General features: G+C 41.1%; 5 protein-coding genes across 7 annotated transcripts; 3 read left to right on the top strand and 2 right to left on the bottom strand.

Annotated features, from left to right (window-relative positions):
* Positions 1 to 101: 101 nt before the first annotated feature.
* On the bottom strand, positions 102 to 7,469 carry LOC124195841 (endocuticle structural glycoprotein SgAbd-3-like). Of its 3 annotated transcripts, XM_046590438.1 has the most exons (4): positions 1,126 to 2,530; positions 782 to 1,068; positions 580 to 698; positions 102 to 504 (listed from the first exon to the last, which is right to left on the bottom strand). In XM_046590438.1, exons 2-4 carry the CDS (start codon positions 788 to 790, stop codon positions 249 to 251), a joined length of 384 nt encoding a protein of 127 aa, XP_046446394.1. In that variant the 5' UTR covers positions 791 to 1,068; positions 1,126 to 2,530; the 3' UTR covers positions 102 to 248. The 3 variants fall into 3 exon arrangements, with proteins under 3 accessions (XP_046446394.1, XP_046446396.1, XP_046446397.1); XM_046590440.1 differs by lacking the exons at positions 782 to 1,068; positions 1,126 to 2,530 and adding an exon at positions 7,317 to 7,447; XM_046590441.1 differs by lacking the exons at positions 102 to 504; positions 580 to 698; positions 782 to 1,068; positions 1,126 to 2,530 and adding exons at positions 6,629 to 7,034; positions 7,109 to 7,227; positions 7,317 to 7,469.
* On the top strand, positions 2,545 to 3,456 carry LOC124195840 (larval cuticle protein 65Ag1-like). Its single transcript, XM_046590437.1, has 3 exons — positions 2,545 to 2,661; positions 2,772 to 2,923; positions 3,004 to 3,456. Exons 1-3 carry the CDS (start codon positions 2,653 to 2,655, stop codon positions 3,359 to 3,361), a joined length of 519 nt encoding a protein of 172 aa, XP_046446393.1. The 5' UTR covers positions 2,545 to 2,652; the 3' UTR covers positions 3,362 to 3,456.
* Positions 4,381 to 5,226, top strand: LOC124195839 (larval cuticle protein 65Ag1-like). The gene is made up of 3 exons (XM_046590436.1): positions 4,381 to 4,445; positions 4,532 to 4,683; positions 4,763 to 5,226. The coding sequence occupies exons 1-3, from the start codon at positions 4,437 to 4,439 to the stop codon at positions 5,118 to 5,120; spliced, it is 519 nt and encodes a 172-aa protein (XP_046446392.1). The 5' UTR covers positions 4,381 to 4,436; the 3' UTR covers positions 5,121 to 5,226.
* Positions 7,470 to 8,401: 932 nt separating the features above from the next.
* Positions 8,402 to 11,749, top strand: LOC124195835 (F-box only protein 21-like). Its single transcript, XM_046590433.1, has 8 exons — positions 8,402 to 9,032; positions 9,105 to 9,365; positions 9,434 to 9,815; positions 9,876 to 10,009; positions 10,070 to 10,427; positions 10,514 to 10,639; positions 10,711 to 10,951; positions 11,020 to 11,749. The coding sequence occupies exons 1-8, from the start codon at positions 8,875 to 8,877 to the stop codon at positions 11,172 to 11,174; spliced, it is 1,815 nt and encodes a 604-aa protein (XP_046446389.1). The 5' UTR covers positions 8,402 to 8,874; the 3' UTR covers positions 11,175 to 11,749.
* LOC124195836 (tektin-1-like) lies at positions 11,510 to 15,852 on the bottom strand. Its single transcript, XM_046590434.1, has 9 exons — positions 15,599 to 15,852; positions 13,352 to 13,887; positions 13,178 to 13,282; positions 12,957 to 13,101; positions 12,548 to 12,836; positions 12,359 to 12,481; positions 11,915 to 12,274; positions 11,764 to 11,845; positions 11,510 to 11,650 (listed from the first exon to the last, which is right to left on the bottom strand). Exons 2-9 carry the CDS (start codon positions 13,424 to 13,426, stop codon positions 11,510 to 11,512), a joined length of 1,320 nt encoding a protein of 439 aa, XP_046446390.1. The 5' UTR covers positions 13,427 to 13,887; positions 15,599 to 15,852.
* Between the last annotated feature and the right edge of the window lie 3,382 nt (positions 15,853 to 19,234).

Below are 19,234 nucleotides of genomic sequence, written 5' to 3'. Positions count from 1 at the left end.
TGCCTGCTAAAATGCTAACGTTCATGCGCATTTCGGCAAAAGTCCGCAGTCCATTGCTCAATAAAAAAGATGAATAATAAATTTGGAATAAATTTACAAAATTGCGGTTGGGATAAATTTTGATTTTCTCATTTTCGTACAAGGAAGTTGTTATATGATACAAGCCCATTTCAAACTGATGTCGATTTATACTCGAGGAGAGTTGGGCATTATGTACATACACAGCGGAAATTAAAAGATTGAGTCGCTTACAGGACACCGGCGGCCTTCAAGTCGGCGAGCATCTTGACGACGTGCTCGGGCATGGGGGGAGGAGTGGGGAGGTGGTCACCAGTGGCCTGGAAACCGTTTTCATCGGCGGTCCAGTTGACGGTGATGACGACACCATCGGGAGAGGTGTACGAATAAGATCCCTTGGAGACGGTGCCGATATCCTCGGGTTTAGGTCCGACTTGCTTCTGGCTGCCGCTCTCGGAGACCTTGGTGCCATCAGCGCTTTCGAAACTGTTAAATTTAGCGACAAATTAAATAGAATTAATTACTCTGAGCAAAATAATATTTAGCAGCTTGGAAACTTACTCGAAAGAATAGCTGCCATCAGCGTTCATTTCGCTGTTGGATGACACAATTTCAATTGGCTTATTGTCACCTTGAGGTGCGGCAAGGGCTACAGCAGCCAAGAAAGCGAGAGCGATGATCTGTATGCACAAAAGGTAAATGGATTCAAAAATAACATTATAAAATATTGTAATTTGTTGAATTACTATTTGTAAAAACTTACGAATTTCATTGTAGAAGTGGGGAGTGTTTTGCTGCTCTTCTGAATAGAGTTGAGAGAGGAGTGTGAAGATGAATTCAATACTGACCATCTTTTATATTTTAACACGCTCGACTGAAAGTGATTGGAAGACCTTCCAAAGCAAATACATTCTCTTCTTTAGCTGGAGGCGTCTTATCGTATGGAGATGAGCGAAAGGAGAAATTGGTGGGTAGTAACAGCAACGGGAATAGTACCTTCCTCAAATGAAATTCCTATTTTAGGCCATGATGGAGGAAGACACACTGGAACTACAATAGAAACTTTTTGTAATTGCAAATTCCATGACATTCAGGGTCGTCTGATACTTTTACTCTCATGTAAAATTGCGTCTCTGCTGGTCTGTGTTAGGCGGCCTGTCCAGTCTACGTAATACATCTATGTAGCACTGAATGACAAATGGCCCAACCGTTTAAAGAAACCTCCTTGTATTCGATCGTGAGCGAGATGAGGGAATAATTGAAGTTTCAGGTAACGAGAAGAAGCAAAACAATACAAATATGTACGCAATGCTTTTAATCTGTATACTTAAAAGTAGTTTAGAAGCTTAGCTCTAATGGTTTGTTTCTATAAACGTTTATGAGCACGTCAAGAATGAGTGAATCTGGTATTTCTAGTTGCAAATTCCATACCTGGAGAGTTACCATAAACTGGGTTAATAAATCACGTTCGCTTTCTCTTACATAATGCGTAAGCGTAACACACATAGCCTGTGGTGATCTAAATCTAGTTATTCTATTTGAAATGAAATTCTTCGTGGCAGGGCGTGTTCCGAGTATTGCTTGTATAGCCGATCTATCACGACCTTAATCAGAAATGAAACAAAAAAACATATAACAACCCTAATGCTACAATACTACATTCATTTCGGCTAGCTATATGTGATTGCAATAGTAATCGACATCAAACACGGAGTCCTTGCAAGTGAAATTAACTGCAATTTTGTTGGACTTGAAACGCAATAAAGGTTGTATCAAGTGAAAGGACCGTGGCATTGAATAAAACAGATATTATAAAGAAAGAATAAAAAACTAGTTTGTGCTACTTAAAGAATGGCGCCAGACATTTTGAATTAAAAAAAAATAAAATAAAAATATGACTAGTTTATCCTGCCATGATTTGGAAACTAGAATAGAATGTCAATAGAAATAAACTAGGCGTCTGATTTATTTGATGTGAATCCAAATCGGTCAGTACCGAATAAGGGTTCCAGATCTCTATACCGAGAATTAAAAACGATATATTTGACTGAGTAACCATGTCGAAAGATTTATTTATAGTTGGAATTCTGTGGAATTCCGTCTGGATTTGACACTACGGTTCAGACTAAACATTAATTAATAGGAAAGTAGGATCAGAAGCCGTCGTGCAATCAGCCAAAAGCTCCAGTAACTAAACGAATCAACAACTCCATAATTAGTTTTAAAAAAATTGTTTCGAATTTCATTTAAACATTATTGCCAAGCGATAAAAAAGTATGAGGCTATGAGGCTTTCAGAATAATCTACCTCCTCTAGACGATCAGGAACAAGTTTACAATGCCACGAATAACATAAAGGGAAAGCTACAGATATGAGGGTCAAGTGTATAGTGTCTAGTGTCTGAAAGTAACTGTGTAATAAGGAGGGTTGGTAACCGATAGGGAACACCTCGGTTGCTGTATATGTAACTTACATATGGCCATGGAAATGTGCAAATTCCTGGTGCATGAGAGAAATCCACGTGTGGGTGTGGAGCAAGAGCGGAATGTGCGTTGTCGATCCGATCGTATAAATAAAAAGTTTAACGGTGAAAAGGATATCAGTTACTCACAGCTAACCGAACTATATCCAACCATGAAGCTTGTAAGTCAACCCCAAGCCAATATTTCTTACTAATTAATTTTTAAAAACGAATATTCTTATATTAAAAACATTTTAAAAACCTTCAACTAAACTCTGATTTTACGTTACAGTTCGTCATTGCCGCTATCTTGGCCGTTGCTGCCGCCGTCCCTTCCAGCTACTCGAGCTACGAGAAGAAATACGAGAAGGACTACAAATATCCCGAGATCACCGTCACCGGTCAATCTGATGAGCGCAATCTCGATGGCAGCAGCAAGTGGAAGTAAGTCGATCCTTCTATTCCTGATAAAATAGTTCTTAAGCAAAATTCTAATCAACTAATCTAATTGATTTGTGTAATAGCTACGCCCAGTCTGACTACACCACCCGTGACGAGACCCAGGAACAGAAAAAATTCACCGTCACCACCGTCGATGATTACGGCAAAGAATACACCGAGGAGGTTTACGGCAACACCAACAAAGGATCTTCCTACTGGGTTTCCCCTGAAGGCGAGAAATTCACTTTGACCTGGGCCGCTGATAACGCCGGATTCCAACCCAAAGGTGACCACTTGCCCGTTGCTCCCGTCCACGTCTACGAGCTCCCAGTTGCCCCCGTCCATGAGTACGTTCTCCCAGTTGCCCCCGTCCACGAATACGAACTCCCCGTTGCCCCAGTCCACATCCCCTTCAACGGAAAAGGATTCAAGATCTATTAAATTCTCTAATTTATTAAAAACCATAAATTATGTCAATGTTTTCTGTGCTATGATGTGGAACGCGTTGTTGTAAATAAACACCCCAGAAGATCTGATATAGTAGTGAGAATTTCTGCCGCATTTGGAAATCCTAATTGTATATAAATTAGCCTCAACATTAGCTAAACGTCATAAATTGGGAAATCAAATTAGGGAAAATCAAACAAATTTTAGTTATAGAAATTTCCGCTATTCAAGCATACGACTTTACGACATCTTATACATTTTAGCCTAAGAATCTATTGTGACTGCACCAAATGTAGGTGATAAAACAGATATAGTATGACCCCGTGAAAAACTGCAACGAATTGTCATGTATTGCTCAAGAAGTGTAACGTGTTTAACTTGATAACTTGATATTACTAAAAGTACCTAAAGCGCTACAGACGTGTAAATGTCTTGCCGGTATTAAAATTATAAAATGAGTTGTAGAAAACAAATGTGGGTCATATCAAAATCAACAGAGCAATAAAATGACATAATTAATATACTTTGTCATGATATTAATTTAAAATGTCCACTGTAAGCTAATGCTGTGTCAATAAGGGATGCAATAATTGGGGAGGGGGGACTAAATAAATGAAAGGTTCTCAAGATTCGAACAATATAATGAAATCTTGAAAGCTAAACTTAATTTAGAATGTCGTTCTCAGAATGCAAACTATACCTTAATAAGACGCAATGCAATATGGACTATTAATTTAAATTTTAGCAAGAAATGTAGTGGAAACCCGCCAACGATTTTGAAAACGAAAAATTCCTTGCATCATATTCCTTCCATTTGATATCAGAAAGGGAGAATGTTGAGAAAAAAAATTATTTCGCTTATGGATAAGCCGTCAATTGGACAGGTAGTCTGTCAAAGAGAAGGGTTCCCTTTCGTACTTCGCCGAATGAAGTATATGTATCATGTGATTTTTTCCCCAAACAACTGGGTCAGCCGAATGACACTGCATTTGTCCCTTCACCGGACTATATAAGCTCCGACATGGTAGACTAAAAGTATCAGTTGTTTAACAAACCAACCGAATTCAATATGAAGCTGGTAAGCAACAACACTGAAAATATTCTTACATTTTCAACCAACAATATTCTACATTATTAAAATAATTCCTTTCAACTCTTCCGTAGTTCATCATTGCCGCTATCTTGGCCGTTGCTGCCGCTGTCCCTTCCAGCTACTCGAGCTACGAGAAGAAATACGAGAAGGACTACAAATACCCCGAGATCACCGTCACCGGTCAATCTGATGAGCGCAACATCGATGGCAGCAGCAAGTGGAAGTAAGTCGATCCTTCTATTCCCGATAAAATAATTCTTAAGCAAAATTCTAACAACTAATCTAATTGATTTGTGTAATAGCTACGCCCAGTCTGACTACACCACCCGTGACGAGACCCAGGAACAGAAAAAATTCACCGTCACCACCGTCGATGATTACGGCAAAGAATACACCAAGGAGGTTTACGGCAACACCAACAAAGGATCTTCCTACTGGGTTTCCCCTGAAGGCGAGAAATTCACTTTGACCTGGGCCGCTGATAATGCCGGATTCCAACCCAAGGGTGACCACTTGCCCGTTGCTCCCGTCCACGTCTACGAGCTCCCAGTTGCCCCCGTCCACGAGTACGTTCTCCCCGTTGCCCCCGTCCACGAATACGAACTCCCCGTTGCCCCAGTACACATCCCCTTCAACGGAAAGGGATTCAAGATCTATTAAATTATCATTTTTTTTTAATATGAACATAATTATTATAGCCATATAATATTACATGCAATGCCACTAAATACTTGGTTTAAATATAAATTCAAAATATCTACCATCATTCAAGTTTCTATGTTTTTTATTCTTTTCTTGAGTAGACACCGTTCGCTGCTCCCTAATTTTACAGATATCTATTCTGGACTCATCTCACTGAAAGAAATTGTATTATTACTATTGATTAAGATTTTATAACCTAAACAACAAGAGAAAACAGTTCCAGGCAACCACCTAACCGCGCCTAACTCAGAAAAATCGTACTCCGAACTACGTCTATCACGATTTTTAATCAACGCCACTAAATAGTTAGAAAGAAGGAAGACAGATAAATTTTTCTTACCTTTAAGCCTGGGAAATACAGCCAGGCATCCACAGTTGCTTCATCCATCCGCAGAGAAGTTGAATTCACCAACAGGAGGAATAGGAAAAAGGGGGCCCTCGTGAATACACCCACACTCACATGGGTGTACACGAGAACATTTAAAGAAAGAGGAAGAAGAGATCCGTAACAGGGCCGGAAACGGTATTTTCTTCAATCAAACGGGATGCTGGTTATCTAAATAAAAATAAAGAATAAGTTAATATTTACGGAAAACAACATCTTAACAGGTAAGGGCAAGTTGAAAATGAAACACTGGGTAAACCTTATTTTGTTAATAAACAGGATAATTTAAGGTGTCCGTGTCATACACTGCATTTGTACAAGTCATGCATCAATAAAACATCCAACAGGTCCTAGGAATAAAAGTAACAAAAATTATAATCCAAGCGATGATGCTGATTGGTACTGAAGACAGGACAACCAGTACCAGTAAAACTTGAATATCTTGTGGTTATTATGTCTGGCTCAGGCCTCAAATCTGCACAAAGTGCAGGTTACATAGTGCAAACAAACTGCCATGCATCGGCAAGGAGCAACTGGGGCATATGTGATAAATACTAGTCATAAACTAACATTCACAAATTTTGAACAGGTATAACTCTTCTAGTTAAGCTCCAATAATGATTAAATTTGTATTCTTAGTTTTATTTACCTGCTAAACAGCATGGAGTGATTAAGCGATTCCATAAAGAACCGCACCACACCCGAGTTCACACGACGATCACATACTTATAGTTTTATTTGTTGAGCTATTTTTCGTGCAGCCACGTGCACGTTTCCAAACTAGAGATTGATAGTTTTCTTTATAATCTTAAACTTGATCTCTTTTTCGAAATTTGTATCACAGACTACGAAGTACTGGAAGTAGTCACCTACGAAGCTGGTCGCCAAAGAAAGTCGAAAGCAGACGACACTAATCTTCCAATTAATCATAAGATATCGAATTATCGATTGATAACCATTAAAAATCGACCCCTTTTTATATCACTGCAGTCTTCAGATCACTGCGCTTAACGATTATTTTTATTTTCCCAGATTTTCCCCCCAATCAACAATGGAAATTAAAAAGGAAATACTTATTTCATAAAGGCTGATAAAGTTGAATTTATTTCTCACTTTCACACAAGGAAGTTGTTATATGATACAAGCCCATTCCAAACTGATGTCGACTTTATACTCGAGGAGAGTTGGGCATTATGTACATACACAGCGGAAATTTTAAAGATTGAGTCGTTTACAGAAGACCGGCAGCCTTCAAGTCGGCGAGCATCTTGACGACGTGCTCGGGCATGGGGGGAGGAGTGGGGAGGTGGTCACCGGTGGCCTGGAAACCGTTTTCATCGGCGGTCCAGTTGACGGTGATGACGACGCCATCGGGAGAGGTGTACGAATAAGATCCCTTGGAGACGGTGCCGATATCCTCGGGTTTAGGTCCGACTTGCTTCTGGCTGCCACTCTCGGAGACCTTGGTGCCATCAGCGCTTTCGAAACTGTTAAATTTAGCGACAAATTAAATAGAATTAATTACTCTGAGCAAAAAATATTTAGCAGCTTGGAAACTTACTCGAAAGAATAGCTGCCATCAGCGTTCATTTCGCTGTTGGATGACACAATTTCAATTGGCTTATTGTCACCTTGAGGTGCGGCAAGGGCTACAGCAGCCAAGAAAGCGAGAGCGATGATCTAGCAATATGCACAGTGAGAGAATCAAGATTTAAAGATAAGGTTGTGAATTTCAAAATTTGACCAGAAACTTCCAAGTGTCGACTTACGTATTTCATTTTTGCAAGTGGGGAGTGTTTTGCTGCTCTTCTGAATAGAGTTGAGAGAGAAGTGTGAAGATGATTCTAAAAACGGTCTTCTTTTATACACGCACGAAATCCACAGATGAAAGTGATTGTAGATGACCTTTATTCTGAGATAACATTCTCTTCTTCTGCTGGAGGCGTCCTATTATATGGAGATGAGAGAAAGGAGAAACTAGCGGGTGTACTAGCAGCAATTCTTCCTCATAAAATACCTTATTAAGGAATAGAAGGAGGCGGTCTATACAGCGCCCAAAGAAGAGTTCATCAATTGCAAATAACACAACACAGTCAGGGTCATCTACGACTTTTACTCTTTCTCCATGGCTCATCAACTCCCGCCAGCGCTGATAGATGCGTGAAGTCTTCTTTCTGCTGGCTGTATAGACAACATCAGGCGTACTCAGCAACACTGCGCCGCTGAGTGCATCCGGCAGGATTCTCCCGACGAAGGTCACCGAGTTCCCCGAAATCGTGATGTCATCTTAGTTGAATGTAAGCCAAATGATCCCTTCAGGTAATCATAAATGGCAAAAAGATTTGAACTACTGAGCTCTTTGAAAATGAAAGTGCAAAAGACAAGCCGACACTATTCAAGAATCAAGCGTTCGTTACGTGATAAACTCAAAAGCGCTTGGCACTCGGCTATTCATGGAAGATTTTGCAATTTTGGCAAAGTAATAAATGGCGACTTTCTATATGATATATTAATGCCCGAACAATAGTCACAATATTCGACAGCTGAAATTTTTTTTTTTAAAGGTGTTCTCCTCAACTCCCTGGAAATTGTTTTGCCCTTAACACGCGGTGAGCTGCGCTAGACGTACAGTCACATATAACCGGTGCGTAATGCGTATGATGATGGAACGATTTTCTCAAAGTTAGCCAAGCCCATCTTGTAACTCCTTTCCGTTATGATAGACAAAAAGGAAGGTCGTTGAATTAGGCAATAAATTTGTGCCGTTTCGCTCACGATTGCGGCGGACTCCCAACAAACGAGATTCCTTCTCGTGATTCGTGAAGCCAACTTTCCTAATGTGCAATTCTAGTTCTATGTAGGACTTAGGAGTGCTTTGAAGTTTCTAGGGAATCAAAACAAAATTTTTTCACATGGTAATACTAACTAAAATCTCATTGTAGACTTTAATCCATGCTTTAATTATCAAACAATGAAATGCAATCTGTTGATTCGTATATTGTGGTTCCGAAACTAATATAGACGTTGAAGCTTTTTTTTATCTGATGAGAACTTTCTATTTTTATGTCGATTCTGACCCGTTTTTATCTAGCAAACTTGAAAAACAGAAGAAAGGTGAGAAAAGAAAAAAAATACTATGAAAATACTTTCCTTTTCATCGTTAGCAGTTACGCAGATCTGGCAACTACCAAATAGACACAATAACAGCTGACTACAAATGTAAACACATGAACGATACGTCGCACAGTTTTTCATTCATGCGCTTAAAAATTGGCATCAAGAAAATAATTGTTATTATTTAATCAAAGTCTAGTTAATAAACTTAAAATGGAACTAGTGTCTTTTTCAAATGAAGTCTTGCATCAGATTTTTTTGTATAGCAGCATTGACATCAAAACTTTGATCAGTATTATGAGTACCTGTCATCGATTGCATAATCTAGTACGAGACTCGAATGACTTATGGCGACGAAAATTCAAAGAAAGGTATGTGAAAGCCTCTTTTTCTATTTTAGTTATTTATTGCCTGACATCACATTTTCTGTGTTCTATATACAGGTGGACAAAATTATATTCAGAACTAAAAGAGACCAGTGACATCCTTTGGTTTGATATGGTCGTTTTGAGATTCAAAGTGGTTAAGAATGTTAAAGATTCTTTAGAAGGTTTTTCATCTGTGTGTTACCCAGTTGGCCAACCACCACATGAATTGATGGATTACCTCATTTCCCATAACTATCCCATAATATCTTCTGTTTCTTCTGTATTGTTCATTGAAGATGAACTTACAAAAATAATCCATCATCAAACAAGTAAAGTGTAAGTACAATCTGTCAACAGCAATAATAATCATAACAAATACCATAAATATTCCATTCTCTTTTCAGGAATGAAAATTTAACATCTAAAAATTATGCCCGTAAAGTGCTCCAGTATTTAAGAAGCCAGAGAATACAGAGCATGTGGTTAAATTTGATGTCAAGACCGAATTCAGAGAAATCTTTATTGGAAGGTGCTGTGCTGATTGCTCAATGGGGCCAGATCGAACAAGAACATTTGACTAGTTTACAAGAAGTTGAGAAAATCTTGGACAATATTGTTCTTAGAGCGAAACAGCTGGTTCATATAAATGGTATTGTCTTAGATCCTGAAAATCGAAGAACTGTTAGGCAAGTCTTGAATTATGTCAATCAAGTTTTGTATGAAGAGATGGGTTTTAAAGGCAACACAGAAAATTACTACGCACATGAAAATTCCTACATTGATAAGGTAAATTAAGCTATTTTATTTGTAACCTATATTTATAACCCATGGATTCATTTTGCAAAGGTACTTGAAACAAGAAAAGGCATTCCCATAACTCTGTGCATCATCTATCATGAAGTTGCTAAAAGAATGGGAATCCTGTGCGAACCTGTGTCTTTTCCTCAACATTTTCTATTAAGATGGCGTGAATACCCGGAGTAATTAACATTCATAAACTGAATATCTTTCCGATTTCACCATTCCATTCATTTTTGAAGACGGGAGGCTGCTGATAGTTACACATTCATTGATGCTTTCAACCAAGGAGCTTCGCATCAGCCTCGTTCTTGCCCTGCTATGATCGGTCAACCTCGTCAGAATATTCGTCGTGAAGCCTACGCAGCCGTTCCGGCCGAACAAGTGTTCCAGCGGATGGTCAACAATCTGATCCAATGCTCTAGAGGTCACGGAGATAGGCAGGATAACCGACGTGATGACCAACGATTGCGGAACCAACTGCACTTTTCCCGTTTGGCTTGTGTCATTTCTCCCGGTCAAACTCCTTCGGTTGTCGCCTATGCCGAGTTGGCCGCCTTTCTTGGAATTTATCTAGAAGATGCCATTAAACTTTTACAGGTATGAACTATTTTAATTGAATAGTATTCAATCAAGAAAAAAAAAAAAAACAGAATCTGATTCTTTTCATTATTTTTGTTTGTTAGTCTCGGGGATTCAATGATGAATGGACTAGAGTTGACTTTGAGCCTGGCCATTGGGAACGTGTCCGTCAAATTACTTTGACTAAATGCACAACGAAGTTGAGTGAACAGCAGTTTCAAACAACGAACGTGAGGAACATTTCCATTTCACAAATTCTACGATGTTGTGTTTAATGTTTGTTTTTATTTTCTTTTTATAGAGAGTAGCATGCCATCGGCCAGCATCCATGAGATTTGCCGTCGGCCTCGTCATGAATTACTGCTGCTTCAGTGGAGAACTATTGCGAACAATGTATACTTGCGTCATTGTGTCTTGGGATGCAAAATGTCAAGCAACTGATGAGTGGGTAAGCCGGATGACCCGAAACTTGATACGTGGTAGAGATCAACCGTTCTATTACGTTTTGACCGAGGACGGAAACGCTGGCTATGTGGCAGAAGGTTATTTCATACGCAACTGAGGGTATTTAAATTCATCTTTATTAATCAATCTAAATTTCCTGTTTCAGACGATCTGGAACTGCATCCTGAGGGTGTTGTCATCAACCACGCAGATATTGGCCTGCACTTTGAAAGTTTTGACGGTCGTCGCTACGTTCCCAATGCCGAGAAGAGAGCCGAGTATCCAGACGACGAAGCGGTTGCGTTGTCATTGATTGGGTGAACATCACAGTTATTCATTTACCTCGTTGTTACGTTTAATTTGCATGCACCGTTTTTTTCTCTGTTGATTGGTTTTTAAAATCAAAATCGCTAAGAGAATTAGGGAAAGTCGATATACAGGCTTGTGTTACTGTTGATGCCTATCGCACCCTTGTTCGTGTTATTGTTAGAACCGTTTGAGAGCCAGGTTCACGTAAAATATGGTCATGGATAATTTTTGCACGTGCCGTGTATTCTTTAGTGTGTCAGTCAGAGGGAAAGAAATTGATGACAGAATGGACAACAAGTGAGAAAAAGTGTTAAAGGTGAAATCATACTATTAGATGAGCTAATGTTTCAGGGTTGCGGGAGGACCATATTCCTACGCAACGCGTTCATGCAATGTTCGGCATCGATCCTCAGGGTTGCTTCCTTGACGGCAATCTCCTGTTCCAGATCGAATTTCGACTGACGTAAACGACGCAACGAAGCATCGGCCTTTTGTTTTGTTTTTCACGAAAAGATCAAATCGATATTATTTTGACCCATCATTTGTGTCTATATTATTGTTAACTGAATACATTTTTTGGGAAAGTTGCTTGGTGACTTACCTGACTGAGTTTTTCTTGAAGTTGACGTAATGAAGTTCTGACGACGTCCACTCGCGTTTCTAGACAATTCTGGACGCTGTCACTGTAATGGGAAACGGCTATTAAATAATCCGTCGATTGCGAATGTTCAATTTGTTAAAAAGAAACTTACCGACAGAATTCGACGTTAGGGCGGGCAGTTCTTCTGGCCAGCTGTTGGATAGCGCTGCCGAGTGGAGCGTCCTGTGCGCCAATGGCGGCGCGCAATCCAGAGGCCGTCTCTTCCGTCTCTTGGATTTGCTGACAGACGGCGCTGTGCTCTGATTTCAGCGCACCGAGGGCTTTCCTCGTCCTGTCGATGACGTCGTGGAAAAGTTGATCTACCTGGTTGGCGTGCGAACGTGTGTCACGAATAATATCCTGCATGACGGACATGGCCGTCACTCGCAACTGCAGCGAGCGGTGAACTTGTTCAGAAGCTTCTTGGATATTCCTCTCGGTAAAACTCTGCCACTCGGTCGGCGTCGTTTGTCTTTTTTAGCGAATGTAAAACAATTGCGCAATCAACTTTTACCGTTTAGCACAGCGATTATTATTTTTTTTTTTAATTTCAAACCTGTTGGCTTTGGTTATGGCTCCGGCGTTGCGGTCGTTTCCACCCAAATCCGCACCAGGAGTGCTCCAAGGGAAATGGACCGTGGCGTTAACTTGGCTGGAATGGACTAGATCGGACAGCAATCTGATGACGGAAATGATCGTTATCATTTTTAAATTCTGACATTTTCTTTAAACATGTACGTATAACCTCGGAGTGCGGCCATCGCCCACGACAGAGTCGGCCAAACCGACAGTCGTTGAATCAATTTCGCTGGCTTTGCCTTTATCTGCCAGATCTCGATCCAGCTGGTACTTGGCGCTCCGCAATAGTCTGATCTGCTCGGCCGCTTCAATGACCGTTCTGCCGAGGACCATTTCACCTTGGCGTAGAGTCCGCAGTTCATCGTGCAGGGAACTTTGAACCTCGTCCAGACATCGGTCGACGTGAGAGCGACGCTCGCGCAGTTGCAAACATTGTTCCACAACGGCGATCGGGTCTATAGAAAAGAAAGTATAACGATAACCAGCTGCACCCCCATATTCAGTTGAATCAATAACGCTCGTCTGTGTCTCATCAAAATTTATACTAGAAATAGGTCAGATAAATAATGACGTACCTCCACAAGCGTGATGCATCCGCTGTAACTGGGCCTGGCATTGCAAAAGTGCGTCGATTTCCGTGCCAACTTCCGACGTTTTGGATTCCAAATTGGTCGACCAATATTGCAGATCTCTAATCCTCGTCGAGAATTGTTGGCTGACCTGTCGACGTAGATCAAAGCTCATTATTAATATCATTTTTTAAAAAGCTTGGTTTTTATTCATGACGTGTTTATACCTCTCGGCGACTTGACGTGACCCTTGTCCCGACATCATCTCGCAGTCTCTTGCTCTCGGCATCCAGACGTTCGGCCGTGAGCCGCTCAAATTGGCTTTGGCTCAACTGATTGAATAATGAATCAGACAATTAAAACTTTGGTTCTAAAATGACGGGGGGACAAAATATCTTTACCTTGGTTTGATTCCACAATTTCCATTCGGTTGGGGTGGTGTAAGCTCCTCCTCCGCTATCACTTCGGGTCCCCATTTTCCGGCTGGCCGTCTCCAATAAAACCCCGCACAATTATATCCCGGGGAATTAAAAAAAAACAAGTCCAAGGGCGCTCGGGGTTTTACCGGCGTTGTTACCTGGTCAAGTGCACAATGCAAACTGACCGAATTTCCAGAGCCGGAGTAGAGGGGCATCAAAGAAGTCGGAACGATATCTAGCCTATAGGGGGGGATTTGAGCGCTTGTTTTGTCATGCTAATTGATACAGCAGCGTCATGGCAACCGAAAAAAAAAGGCGTCCAGCAGCGTCGGGGGCAGTCAAACGTCGGCGATGAAAAATATTGAGGGGCGGAAGACTCCGGTCGACTTTGGTTATCACGGATGGGTTATTCCGCTGAGGCTACACTGTTTCTCGTCATGATATAACCACCCTGTGTATAGTATAGGCCTAGGCGGCCATATAGGGTTGATGTTGCGTGTAGGGTCGATTATATCCATCTATGATAAAAACAAGCCCTTGGGTTGGTCACTTGAGGCCAGTCAAACATACACAGAAACAAAAACAACAAACACAACTATATGTATACGTATAAAAAGACGAAAACAAAACTTGAATGGCAAAAATAAAGAGCAATGGGTGCCCACATCCATATCCAGGTGGACGACTGGATATGTTTTCCATCAGATTCGCAGCGTGAGTCACGCCATCGTTTTGACGAAACCATCAACAACAACGGTCGTCGGGCCGCGGGGTTAGTTCTTCTAGAAACTTCTGTCCAGGAAATTTTTTTTTTTACCACCGGCAGATTGTTGATTGACCGAGCCCGTCTCCACCCTCTCGTCATCAACTCTGCTGGACTCTTATATAACGAGCTCAAAGTCTTGATGTGCATAAATCATGGGGCTATTAAGAGGTGCAGGTTATGATGGCTGTGATGTGCTGCTCAATCGACCGTGCCGTGCGTTTGCATGACAAGAGAAAAGAGAGTTCGCTCATTTTCAGTGACAGGATATCATGACTGGGCTGGGGGTGGGAGGGCGCATTGTTCAGCAGATGGGATTGAAATCGATCAAACGAACGCGGACTCTATAATCTAGGGTTTTCTGTTTGGACATGCCCAGGTATATATATATCTATGCACACGTGTTTTTCTTCCTGGACGATTGACGCAAACTTGCGCTGCATACATTGTGCCCCACAAAATAATCGCGGACTTGGCAACTTGAGAATCCAACTTAGTTGATATTGATTTGAACGGGGATTGAGGAAGTAGGTCATTCGACATTTCAATCGGATATCTCGATCTGGATAGCTGATAATTTTTCTCTCGCAAAAGAAATTGAATTAGTTTGTTAGATGATTGTTCTATAAAATATGGAACATTGGTTTACCCAAAAACCTTTGATGATGCAGCTATTTTATTCAATTAAGAATAAACACCCTATTTATTTATCTGCAAAGGCTAATCGCAAAGTATATGCCGAATGAAGTTGTATACTGACAGAAACACGACCTATAGAATAGCTCTTTGACGGAATACAATTACAGTTATGTTCGGCATGACAACATAACGCCACACCATTGTGTAAATTGTATACATACAGTATCTACTCTGCATTACTTAAATCTGTTATGTAGATAGTTTCACTGGTTTCTTGTAGACTTAATAATGGCACGGTATCACGCTACAGCTATACACAGCCTGGTAATTTATCGATCGTGGACGACTATAAAACGCGGCTGAAACCCACCGCGGAATAATCGTAAGCTGTGAATGGCAATTGAGGAAAAGAAAGGAAATTGCATTGAAATAGTTGCCTATTGTTCAGGGACACAAGAAGGTAAACGCACAAGTTACTCGTTTTGTAACAGGATCGATCCTGATGGCTGAAAAATTGTATCAAAAGACATGAAACTATAGTAACTGATATAATAGTTATTCCGCGATAGAATTAAAAAATTACGCAATTAGATGAGAGGGGGACGAGAGAAGTGGCGAAATCAACATAACGTGGGTTTGCGAGTCGACAAACTTTCACCAGTGTCAACTGGCGTTATAACTTTGGCATATTTCAGCCAGTGCGTGGAGCTTTTTGTTTCTGAAGAACATGTTCAAAGAGTCAGCATACGGGAATTACAGGAAAATTCTAACAGTAATGACACCCATATCGAATAAAATTAAACCAAGAATAAATTTTTTGGGCTTACTGATTTTGTCTAAACATTGAAGAAGGAACTGCAGTGGGGACGTTTTCACCTCGCCATTTTGTAGAAAAAGTCGATGAAATATTTTGTTCACCTGACGGATCCATGTCGCCGATTCTCCAACGAATGCAAAGAGCAACTTAATTTATTCTCGGTTGTATTTTTGTTGTGAATTCACTCGCAAACACCTGACTGCGAAATTTGAAATACTAGAAAAGATTAAACTATTTTCACGCTCACTAATAAATTGTCAACCAGCACTTTCAGTAGTGACAGTGAACTATGAGCAAACCAACTTGACTGATATGTTGCACTGCAAGTTTCTCAACCCCCTTTTCCGAGAAAGCTATGCAAAATAAAAATGCTGCCCCCACCTCTTGGTTTTTTTTCGAAAACGAGAAAACAGATCGGGTGGAGGAAAGGTACGCAAATTTTCTAATAAATATGCAAATGGTATGATCAAAGTTTATCTTACCAAGCAAGACCCTAAAACTGAAACCGATAATTACATCCGTAATTACACTCAACTTGATGGACAATTCAGCCATTAAAGACAGTATAAAACATAGAAAACTTTTCAGATTAAATTAAGTGAAAATCATTATACCTCAGTAGATGCGACTGACATTTTACACCTGTCAAATTAAACTGTTTCCCTGAAGAATACTCAAGCAAACATTAATGGCCAGAGCAGATTCGTGATCAGAGAACTTATTTTAAGCGACTTAATTTTGACTCAATGTTGCCAAATTTAATGCTCTACTTCATTCACTACAACATTCCCATTGTATGAAGATTACAAGATAAGATTCAACCTACAAGGTCACTGAGGATTTCCACGACAAATCTCTTTTATCTGTGGAATTTCACGACATTCGACCGACAGTCTATTCATACCAGGAAGATGAATGAAACAAAAGACAAACTCGTGGTCAATCCTCTGGGTTATTCTCAAAGAAAATAAAGCCTATTTAAAAAATATTAACTGTGTATAGGTTATATCTGTAATTCTTCACATAAATTTCATGTGATGACAGATGATGATACCCGGGCATTATATCAAAACATGTCCAGACTTGGCATAGGTCTACTATAGAGTCTATATTATTTGCTGCTCCAACTCCATAGCGTATATGTGTATGGCTTTAAGCTGCGCTGTCTACGATACATACTTACTGACATGTCAGAGCCATCAACAAGGAAACACTGTACACTGGGCAGCATCAGCAGCAGCCGGACAAACTGATTCTCGGAAGCCTATCCGCCGAACACGGCTGCTGGATCCATGTAATACGCCGTTTTGATGTGTGGGCATTTGCCAAGCGAAGCGCGCGTCCTAGAGAAGATATTACGCTGTCATTTCTCCACCAAGATTGCCCAGGCTCGCTCCTGGGCGACGACGACAAAGACAGACAGAAAAAAAAAAGTGGGGAGAAAACAAATGTAAAAAAGAGAGAAGGCTTTATAGTGATGGCCTATTGAGAAGCGACGAGCCCCATCAACGGAGCGAGTGAGCTGCCGGACAGGTGACCGTTTTCCCACGCGGCCAGGCATCCAGCAGCCCCAAATGGGCAGAAAGATAAGGGCCAGGGGAATAAAAAAGATCGAAAGAGTGACGACGACTCCCCTCCGTGTCACGTCAGCCGGATATCGTGTCCGCAAGTGAAAAGGCGAAGAAGAAGAAGAGGCAAATAAACATTTTTACGCAGTCCGGAATATTACATCCGCACGTGATACAGTGTTTCTCTACGGCCAATAAGTAGATGTATACATGATGTGTGTATATGGGAGAGCAACTCGACCGTGATCAGATCAGAGTGTAGTAGTATAGTGTCACACCGTGCGGATTACACCCGAGTCTCGCCCGCCATCGCCAGTTGTGGTTAATATAAGCCTCTTGATGGGTGTATGTACAATAGACACGCAGCAGCACAGGGTGTGGTCGCCGGATCAAACTGTGTGTATAATAGGCTACACAGGACTATAAAGTGGAGGGGGATGTTACTACTATATTCACATGTATAGAAGAAGATGAGGGACGTGTATAAAAGGCATATCACAAGGGCCATGAGTGCGCGATCGAACATGTCGGATAGATCCTATCTCTCTTGCATGTGTAGAGAAAAGCCTTTTGCCGTTTGGAAATGGTTGGACAATTTTTGCCAATCGCCTTTTTGTCTCTGTTTCGTCTTTTGACAGAGAGAAGAGTCTCGACTGCTGCTGTGGATAGGTCCTATGCATTCGAATGCTAAATATGCAACGACCTTATTATCTACTCTTTCAGAGACTGATAGATATGTAGGTCTAATGCTGTAATAGACGAAACACTGGGAGCTATAGAGCTGCAACCCTAATACTCCAAGTTTGCTGCTGCGCTAAATGTTAGTTTATAGTGATGTGCTGTGTGTCGTTGCCTAAAAGTTCAAAGCCGATCTGCCGGGCCAAAGCGGTTGAGTGAATTATGAGCAACAACATGGCCATGCAGCAGCGTTTTCGTCTCTAATAGGCCTATTATATATGCATACTCACACACACACATCACCGAATAGCCTCCTCCGTGTGTAGTTTATACATATGTTGATTTCCCGCAGATGTTGCTCGCGGGATCTTGTTAATACGCGCTAACTAATCCTGCCATATCAAATGCAATTCCAAACGACACGAAACAAGTAGTGGAGCTACTACATTTATTACGACGTAGTTTACAACTTCCTTCCGCATACCGTCGTTAAGGAATATCCAATACGTCTACTTAACATCAACTGTTGTTCCATAGAATTTCGTTCCAATTGAGAACTGGACGAATATCGACAGAAATGAATCAAATTTCGTTAATGTACGATCAAATTAAAAGTACAGATGATTTTGATATTTTGTGATGTAATTAAAGTCTGGCGCAATATATACCCACTGTTGCAAATACGTTCAACACAATAATGGGGGGGAGGGGGGGTCGACAAAGGAAATAGTCCCGAAATTTGGGGCTGGGAAGCCGGGATTGGTCGACTCTTGGCCGCAACAGTTTCGGGAGTCGGAAGGAGGTATAGACACGGGGCGGGTGTTGGCGGGAGTTGGCGGTGGACGACTGCGGCGACCGAGCCAATCCGCGCTGCCGGCTCAGCTTCTCACCTCTTTGCTTCTCTCTATGTAGTGTGTGTGTGTGTGTATATAAGCTGGTTGGCATCTCCCTTGTCCTTCTTCTTCCGGTCGCTCACGACCACGCCCCTCTGGCCCCTCCCAAAAGCTACACAGCATCCCGCAGCCAAGCAAGCAAGTTATGTAGCTTACTGCTGCCACTCTCCTGACTGCTGCCATGACGACCCCGTTGGACATCATGACCATTACACTGACGATCAAAAGTTCTTTATTTTATTTACCCCAATGGAATAATTATAAGCTCCTTTGACTATTAACAAGTGCATTGTAGAATTGCTATTATTCCAAAAGTTGATTTGAGTCTAGTTCACTTTTCGTTTCTTTATTTCATTATATTACGAAGGATGCGCAGTGTCGGTTATATTCGAGACTGGACTTTTCAATTCCATCCCGACGCCATTGTGTGATGCAGACAAAGGGGGGGCCAGATTTCAACTGTGCCGGCCAGCACACTGTGAATAGGCCGAGCGTGCCGCTGCTGTG

The sequence above is a fragment of the Daphnia pulex genome, chromosome 6, assembly GCF_021134715.1.
Source record: "Daphnia pulex isolate KAP4 chromosome 6, ASM2113471v1".
Classification (NCBI taxonomy): Eukaryota; Metazoa; Arthropoda; class Branchiopoda; order Diplostraca; family Daphniidae; genus Daphnia; species Daphnia pulex.
This window is presented reverse-complemented; position numbering and strand designations above follow the sequence as displayed.